This window comes from Conger conger, chromosome 10, assembly GCF_963514075.1.
Source record: "Conger conger chromosome 10, fConCon1.1, whole genome shotgun sequence".
Classification (NCBI taxonomy): Eukaryota; Metazoa; Chordata; class Actinopteri; order Anguilliformes; family Congridae; genus Conger; species Conger conger.
In genome coordinates, this window is record NC_083769.1 from 3535001 (window position 1) to 3544541 (window position 9541).

The 9541-nt window shown below is 44.2% G+C and overlaps 1 protein-coding gene across 1 annotated transcript in view; it reads right to left on the reverse strand.

The window, feature by feature from the left end:
• Positions 1-9256, reverse strand: part of si:dkey-6n6.1 (uncharacterized protein LOC100170811 homolog) — a 14281-nt gene extending 5025 nt beyond the window's left edge. Inside the window, exons 1-8 of the mRNA XM_061257459.1 lie at positions 9097-9256; positions 6380-6505; positions 6170-6295; positions 5960-6043; positions 5560-5651; positions 4196-4685; positions 3682-3797; positions 2804-2936 (exon numbers count right to left, since the gene is read on the reverse strand). Of these exons, the coding sequence (XP_061113443.1) occupies positions 2804-2936; positions 3682-3797; positions 4196-4685; positions 5560-5651; positions 5960-6043; positions 6170-6295; positions 6380-6505; positions 9097-9256 (1327 nt within the window). The remainder of the gene's footprint in view (positions 1-2803; positions 2937-3681; positions 3798-4195; positions 4686-5559; positions 5652-5959; positions 6044-6169; positions 6296-6379; positions 6506-9096) is intronic.
• Between the last annotated feature and the right edge of the window lie 285 nt (positions 9257-9541).

Genomic DNA, 9541 nt, shown 5'->3' on the forward strand with positions numbered 1-9541 from the left:
CTACAGCAGCCTGGACTGACCTGGGAACAGCCCAATGCAGCTCTGTGCCTTAATCTATCATCACTACAGCAGCCTGGACTGACCTGGGAACAGCCCAATGCAGCTCTGCGCCTTAATCTATCATCACTACAGCAGCCTGGACTGACCTGGGAACAGCCCAATGCAGCTCTGCGCCTTAATCTATCATCACTACAGCAGCTGGGACTGACCTGGGAACAGCCCAATGCAGCTCTGTGCCTTAATCTATCATCACTACAGCAGCCTGGACTGACCTGGGAACAGCCCAATGCAGCTCTGCGCCTTAATCTATAATCACTACAGCAGCTGGGACTGACCTGGGAACAGCCCAATGCAGCTCTGTGCCTTAATCTATAATCACTACAGCAGCCTGGACTGACCTGGGAACAGCCCAATGCAGCTCTGCGCCTTAATCTATAATCACTACAGCAGCCTGGACTGACCTGGGAACAGCCCAATGCAGCTCTGCGCCTTAATCTATAATCACTACAGCAGCCTGGACTGACCTGGGAACAGCTCATAGTGTTGTGACATGTGTGAGCATGTAAGTACTAATTCACTTGCGTTCTGAGAATAATAACTATCTTTGTCAGAACACAATATCCCAAACTAACAATAATAACACAATAAACATATGTAATTTATGAACACATATGTCATTCATAGTTTTATGATACTTATAACAGAAGAGGGATTAGCAGGATGAAATAAACTACACTCATTTTTTTGGTATTCTAATAAAAACTAATTTAGCCATGCAATCTAATAATGGGAACCATAGGAGAAATTCTGTTTTAATTTACTCATTAAAACAGACCAAGCTAGTAGAGCATATCTTTTCTGACCTTTCATTCTTATTCGTTTTTTACAATCACTTCGACCCTTATCTCACAAGTTTGTGTTCAATTTTCAAAACCTTAGACACAATGCTCAAAATGGTAAGCACTTGTAACACAGCCTGTTCAAAACATGCATTGTGCATTCATATCTTTGAAGAAATCTTGCACTTCCTAACTCATTGGTTCAAATTCCTCATTTTTCATTAAATACTATAGGAACATTGGCTTAGATCGCCCACCAATAGCTTCACTGTTTTTTTGTTTTTTTTTCAATACTTGACTATACCAGGAAAACATACTTCATACATGTTTTTATTCTTGTGGTTCTAAATAAAGGCATTAGTGGAAACGATAGAGGAGAGTGGAATCACTGAACAAAATCAGAATACTGTCAAAAAATATATATAATTATAACATACTGTGGGTTTATTTCACTGTTTTTTACAATTGCAATATTGATACAGAGTTTACTTTTTTAGAACTTTTCACACAGTTAGCACAAGAGCACTGCATGTGGACCAAACTGAATGATTTCATTGCTTTTAAAAAACATCAGGCTCAACCACCAAAATCTAAACATTTCTACAGTCCAATTAGCAAATCACTGACAGAAAATAGTACGTCTATTGTAATGCCACTGGTTGTTAGTGTTTTATAGATCATTGTTCTATGATTGACAAAATATATCTAGCGCTGGTGCTTTTCCTTTGAGACATGTTTGCAGTGTTTTGGCAGTTTTGATGCATTTTGTGAATGAAATTAACAAGCTGCTTGTTGGTGCAGAGTTGTATGAAGAGTTTTGAAAAAGTGAATTGTTAGCAATCATACAAAATTGAATCATAGCAACAACATTAAATCATAGCAACAACATTACCCCCTACCACCACCACCTCTAAGACGAGAAACAAGGCCACCTCTCTGAAGGAGTACTTGTCGTCTGTCACCTCCTCCTCCTCCTCTTCCTCCTCCTCTCACTGCTTGATCTCTATTCTAACATGGACCATCTGACTGCTGCATGTTGTTGCAGGTGGATACACATCCTTACTCCTGCTCTTAGCACTAGGTAAAATCAATCATTAGTTATTTGAGCACCAGCTCAAATTACAAACTAGGGGGGGGGGGGGGGGGGCTTGTCATAAAATGTTGAAAACCCCTGTACTGTGACAAAGGATAGTGAGGAAATCTTACATTCAGTCATAATGTGGTAAAATTGATCATGTTCCAAAGTAACTGATTTATTTATGTATCTTAAAACATTCATGATCTAAACGATCTAAAAATGGAATCCGTTTTCATAAAACTATGCTTTAGGAGTAATGTTGCAGTTACTTATCATTTTGAGAAGTGGAATACATTGGTAGTTAAATGCTTTGTAATGAACGAAAACAAAGTATTTTCAAATGTAATGTGTGTATTTCATTTTGCAATGCTAATACTTTGAAGTTGTGTGAACGAGTGATTTGGTTCAGCAAACAAATGGTTTTTGGTTTATGTATATTGTACCAAAGCAATTGGTTTTTGAAAAATTTTGATTATCCGTTTTGAGTTTTGTGTCTACAGTTTTGAAAAATGACCTCAAGCTTCTGAAATTAGTGTCCAAGTGATTGTAAAAAACTGTAAAAGCTTTCTCTCTGAATCTGGCATTGCTATCAACAGCTCTGTAAATATTATGATCAATAAACAATACAAATATTAGACACTGAAAGAGAATTGGTTCAATGAAGTAATGAAGAGTAATTATTTTGTTCTGGTTCATGTCAGGGTTGGAATATCTGCGTTAAAAGGACACAATGTATTTTATCCCATGTGTTTTGGCAGTTTCTTCTTCTGCTCTTTTGTCTTAATATTACAATCTAAATCACACCAGGCTGAAAGCTCAATTAAAAATCAGTGCACAAACAAACACACAGACTTGGGCACAATATTCAAACAGCACAAACACCAACCTGGAAAGCTCCGTGGAGTTAAAGTGATGATTTTGTTGTCGTTCATTTTGAGCTCCTCCAGGGATGGGGGCAGTAGTGGGATTTTGGTCAGCTCATTCCCATCCAGGTTCAGCCTCTTCAACTTGGTCAGGCGCTGTCAGAAGGGCCAGAAAGGCTTCAGATGGGCTTCAGATGGGCTTCAGATGCTACAATGTACTAAAGGCATTCTATACTAGTCAGGTGCTGTCAGGAGCCAGAAGGGCTTCAGATGGGCTTCAGAAGGGCTTCAGATGGGCTTCAGATGGGCTTCAGATGGGCTTCAGAAGGGCTTCAGATGCCACAATGTACTGAAGGCTTTCTATACGCAACAATATTACAGTAAAGATGCAGATTGATTTAATTAAATTATTGACCTGAACTCATGGGGATGTGCGTGAAAAGGAATTGTGTGCGTGTTTCTCGAGGATGATGTATGACCACAAGACGGCTCTCAGTGCTCTGCTACATTCTCCATGTGCTTTAAGGCTGACGAGCTGTGCTTCACAGAGCAGTTGGACAGAACAGCGTGTCCCGTAGGAGAGAAAGCTGGCTGCAGAACATGGCCTTGGTGTCTCAGAGGTGTCTCACATCTCCCTACTGAGAGCCTGGCCTCCAAACACCTCACACTTCAGTGTGAAGAGTGAGAATGTGACCCCACGCTGGAGGGGCTTCTAAACTGCGCTTTTCTCTTCTGTTGACTGATATTTTCATATTTACTGCACAGGCCAAACTCAGATTGACTCAGTGGACTCTGCCCTGCTCTGTGTGTGCTTGTGTGTGTTTGTGTGTGTGCCACTATGCATGTACATATGCATGTGTGCACATGTTTGCGTGTGAAAAGCATTACATTACACTCTTACCTTGAACAGGTTTGTGCTCAGAGATGAGTCGGTCAGCTTGTTCTTACTGAGGTCCAGCCACTCTAGGCTGGGGAGGCCCGCAAGGCCCTCAGGGGGGATGTGTCGAATCCGGTTCTCTGGACAGGAAAAACAAGGTCTGGATTATCATCTGATGTGGCAACATGAGGAAACTGTCATACTGTACTGTACAGACCATAGGACTGTGTCCTATTCACTGATCCGTTTTCACTGTAATATGGTGTTTGAATTTAGTACACTGTTCAAATACAGTGCCGTAATCTAATATAACCCTTTTATCTAATACTCTAATCCACCATTGTAATGTCAGCAACCTAATCCTAACCCTAACCCTAACCCTAACCCTAACCCTAACCCTAACTAACCCTAACCCTAACCCTAACCCCAACCCTACCCCCAACCCTAACCCTAACCCTAACCCTAACCCTAACCCCAACCCTAACCCTAATCCTAACCCTAACCCCATCATTCGCAGGATAATGTGCGCCCCACTCACTTGACAGGTCGAGCACTTTGATGTTGGGGTCCGTGAGGACTGGCAGGTCCATCAGGCCAGCCTTCCTGCAGGCGATTACTGACTCGGACAGCAGACAGCCAATGGGCATGGACTCTGTTAGGCCACGCCCCTCAGCGGGGGGAGCATAAGACCCGACAGCAGGGTCACCAACCTCCGCCACAACCTCCTCACCATCATCATCATCATCATCATCATCGTCGTCATCGTCATCGTCGTCATCCTTGTCATCATCAACATCATCATCGTCATCATCACCATCATCATCATCATTATCATCATCTTCATCTTCAGAATCACTGCCAACACCCACGAGCTCAGTCCTGTCCCTCTGAAACTTCCCCTCCTTTGTCATCGTCACATTGTCTCTCCCCCCTCCCGCTATCACAGATGCATCCTCATCCTCCTCATCCTCCTCCCTGACCGCTCTTGTTACGCGCTTCACAGCGACAGCCGACAGCGCCTGTGTCAGCTGACGGACAGATTCAGAGAGACAGTGAGAAATTCTCAGCTCCGCACCAAAGTGGGCGAGCCAGCTCTGCACTGAATAAGAAGACAAATAGAATCAAATCATATGAATACATTGGCTTGCTGACCACAGTAATATCAATAATTAACTTAAATGAATTATATAAACTAATAAACTGAAAGCAAAGGGAAGAGGGGCCACTGTTACCTCAGTTTTACTTATTCAACAGTCAATACACAATCCCATAAGACCATAAAAACAGCTGTTCAATCCTCAACTGATAAATCAGTCCATAAATAATTTAGTCAATTGTTCAGCTGAAGAACCAATCAACTGGTTTGTCGCTCAACAGATACGTTTCTGAACCGGCAGCCTGCCAGGTAGGGAACTGGAGCACTCACAGGTCTGAACCTGGCTGCCCTAAGGAGCACTCACAGGTCTGAACCTGGCTGCGTTAAGGAGCACTCACAGGTCTGAATCTGGCTGCGCTAAGGAGCACTCACAGGTCTGAACCTGGCTGCCCTAAGGAGCACTCACAGGTCTGAATCTGGCTGCGCTAAGGAGCACTCACAGGTCTGAACCTGGCTGCGCTAAGGAGCACTCACAGGTCTGAACCTGGCTGCGCTAAGGAGCACTCACAGGTCTGAACCTGGCTGCGCTAAGGAGCACTCACAGGTCTGAACCTGGCTGCGCTAAGGAGCACTCACAGGTCTGAACCTGGCTGCGCTAAGGAGCACTCACAGGTCTGAACCTGGCTGCCCTAAGGAGCACTCACAGGTCTGAATCTGGCTGCGCTAAGGAGCACTCACAGGTCTGAATCTGGCTGCGCTAAGGAGCACTCACAGGTCTGAACCTGGCTGCGCTAAGGAGCACTCACAGGTCTGAATCTGGCTGCGGTCCACACCCTCCTGGCTGAACTTTGAGGCAGCTTCCTGTCCTTGTGGCCAAAAGACGGACGTTGACGTCTTTCTGAAAGGTCAGGGGTCAGGGGTCAGAGGGCATATATATATGGTAAGGAACACACATTCTTTAAAGTAGCCAGATGGTCAGTCTTTTCATGTGATACATCATTGAAATGTCAGCTCTTGCTCTTACCTGCATAAGGCATTTTTAATGGTGTTAGTATATATGAATGGTTTGCAGGTCAGTTATGTACCAAAAGGACAGTACATCAATCCCAGGTTAGTTTTTAACTGTGCTAGTACAGGGGAAGGGTTTACAGGTTGATTGTGTATCTGTGTTAGGACAGGGAAGAGGCTTATAGGTGAACATGATACCTGTGTTAGGAGAGGGAAGAGGCTTATAGGTGAACATGATAGCTGTGTTAGCACAGGGAAGAGGCTTATAGGTGAACATGATACCTGTGTTAGCACAGGGAAGAGGGTTATAGGTGAACATGATACCTGTGTTAGCACAGGGAAGAGGGTTATAGGTGAACATGATACCTGTGTTAGCACAGGGAAGAGGGTTATAGGTGAACATGATACCTGTGTTAGGAGAGGGAAGAGGCTTATAGGTGAACATGATACCTGTGTTAGGAGAGGGAAGAGGCTTATAGGTGAACATGATACCTGTGTTAGCACAGGGAAGAGGCTTATAGGTGAACATGATACCTGTGTTAGCACAGGGAAGAGGGTTATAGGTGAACATGATACCTGTGTTAGCACAGGGAAGAGGGTTATAGGTGAACATGATACCTGTGTTAGCACAGGGAAGAGGCTTATAGGTGAACATGATACCTGTGTTAGCACAGGGAAGAGGCTTATAGGTGAACATGATACCTGTGTTAGCACAGGGAAGAGGCTTATAGGTGAACATGATACCTGTGTTAGCACAGGGAAGAGGGTTATAGGTGAACATGATACCTGTGTTAGCACAGAGAAGAGGCTTATAGGTGAACATGATACCTGTGTTAGCACAGGGAAGAGGGTTATAGGTGAACATGATACCTGTGTTAGCACAGGGAAGAGGGTTATAGGTGAACATGATACCTGTGTTAGCACAGGGAAGAGGGTTATAGGTGAACATGATACCTGTGTTAGCACAGGGAAGAGGGTTATAGGTGAACATGATACCTGTGTTAGCACAGGGAAGAGGGTTATAGGTGAACATGATACCTGTGTTAGCACAGGGAAGAGGGTTATAGGTGAACATGATACCTGTGTTAGCACAGGGAAGAGGTTTGCAGGTGACAGCTCCTCTCTCACAGCGGCACACTGAGCAGGGCTGAGGTGACCACAGCGCCCCCTCCAGGAGAGGCAGTCCATCAACCACACATTGCCCTCTGCCTCGGCCTCTGCTACGCCCTACCACACCACAACACACACACACACACAAATAACAGATATTATACAAAGGCAAACCCGCATAAATACATTGACAAAGACATCCACTTTACTCACCCAGACACAAGCATGATAAGATTGTATTCACAGGTATGGATGGATTAGCTCTTAGCACTATACACAACCACAAGACACTCACTCATGCGTACACACAACATAGTGCCAATAAAAAAAGTATTTTGACTTAATCTATAATCACATATTCGCCACTGTATGGTTTCTGATCTTTAGAAAAAATGTAATATTAGACAAAGGGAACCTAAGGAAACACAGGAAAAGTTTTCAGGAAAGGTTATCAAACATCCATAATACCTCTGTGAAAAAGTTATTTTTTGCTTAATCTCAATAACAGGCTGCAGCACCTTTAGCAGTCATAACTGCAATCAAACACTTCCAGTAATTTGATATGAATATTTTACATTGCTATGGGAGAATTTTAGCCCACTTTTCTTGGTAGAACTGCTTTAATTCAGACAAATCCGTAGGTCTGGTTTGCCATGATAAAAGGAATTTCCAGAAGAGATGAGAAAAGATTTGTTGAAATTTGTCTGGAAAGGCATTTCTCAGGCTCTGGGACTCCAGTGAACCACATGATCCCTGAAGAACATGATCTCCAGCCTCAGCTCATTTCAGCATCCATGTCTCCACAGTAAAGACTGGGAAAATAAGGGATTCATGAGATTCATGAGGTGAAACACTGCTAACCAACAGAAATATCAGTCCTCTCACAGAAGCACCTGGATGATGTTTTTGGGATAATGTTCCATGGATAGAGAAGTGAAAAGTGGAACTTTCTGAAAGGATGGATCCCATTATGTCTGGCGTATTATGTCTGGCATAAAGCATTTGACAAGAACATCATACCAAAAGTCAAACATGGTGATAGTCGTGTGATTGTATGGGGCTGCTATGATATCAAGGGACCTGGGCAACTTGCCATTATTAAAGGAACCATGCATTCTGCTTTCTACCTTTCTACCTGTCCATGAGCTGAAGCTGAATTGTAATCGGCGTTTGTAGCAAGGGAATGATCCAAAACACAATATAATCCACATCTAATTGATGGAAAATATGTTTTGGAGTGGTCTAGTCAAAGTCCTGACTTGGATCCAGTAGAGATGCTGTGGTAAGACTTGACAGGAGCAGTTCATTCTCAAAAACCTACCACTTTGTATTTATTAAAGCAGAAGAGTGGGTTAAAACTCCTGTATAGCAATCTGAAAGACTGATATCTAATTAAAGGAAGTGTTTGGTTGCAATTATTGCAGCTAAATGTGGTGACACCAGTTATTAAGTTTAAGGGTGTTATTTTCTACAGGGGAAAAACATTTAAATGTGTTTTGTGCTTACCCAGGTTTCCTTGGCCTACAATTACATTTTGTCTAAAGATCTGAAACCATTCCGTGTGACAATAATAGAGGAAACCAGGAAGGGGGAAAATACGTTTTCACTGCACTGTAAATATATGGATATATAATATATTTGTAAACATTGTAAACATTCATCAAGTTCACCTTCCTCCCTTCCCCTCCCTCACAGTGAGAGAGCACAGACAGGTACACGCTGTACTCAGAAACATACTCTATACTCAGAAACATACTCTATACTCAGAAACATATTCTATACTCAGAAACATACGCTATACTCAGAAACATACTCTATACTCAGAAACATACTCTATACTCAGAAACATACTCTCTGTCACTACTTATTTTCATTCCTCACGCTGCCAGTTGTTTTCAAAGACATGGAACCAGAGGAGGCCACTTCATGAGCAGAGAGGGCTTCAGGTGTGCAATGAGACACTGATGTCCTACTGACTGAAATGCCTTCCTTCGTCCCTGGGCAACACTATGGCCATGTATGTGCTGCCCTGGGCCTGAGGGCAGCAGTCCTGTGGGCCTGAGGGCAGCAGTCCTCACTGGTGCAGTCCAGGTCTGATACCAGACCACCCATGCACAGGATGAACCACCAAAAAGCCTAGCAGCCTAATTGAAAGCTTGTGGTTCACAGGTGATAGACAGCTAGACAAAAATACCCAATGTACCTGGCTGCAAAGAGGCACTTACCTGGAACGGGGACTCCACCACGTGCAACAGGTGCATTCATGGCAACATTTGCCGGGCTACGGGAGCTCTTGGTCTTCTGTGCCTTCCTGGCCTGCAGCGCCCCCTCCGTCCGACAGAGGGCAGCGAAGAGCAAGAGACATAGCAGCACAGTCCTGTACATGATGCCCAAGAGCCCTCAGTTCCTAACTCTGCTGTCCCCGGCGGGCGCTGCCTTAAATCCTCTCTGCCCCCACCCCTCTGCACGGCGTAGGAGGGAGAGAAAAAACACCTCCAACAAAGCCCCCCTTTCATTCCCGCAAAAACGGAGGAAGGGCGGACCCAGGGGGCGGAGTCGTGGGAAGGTAGGGCTTTCCGGGCCGTGACACAGACGGCGACAGCAGCAGCCGGACGGCTCATCGCATGCGGGACGCCACACAGACACGCCAGGGGTGCGGAGGGCAGGACG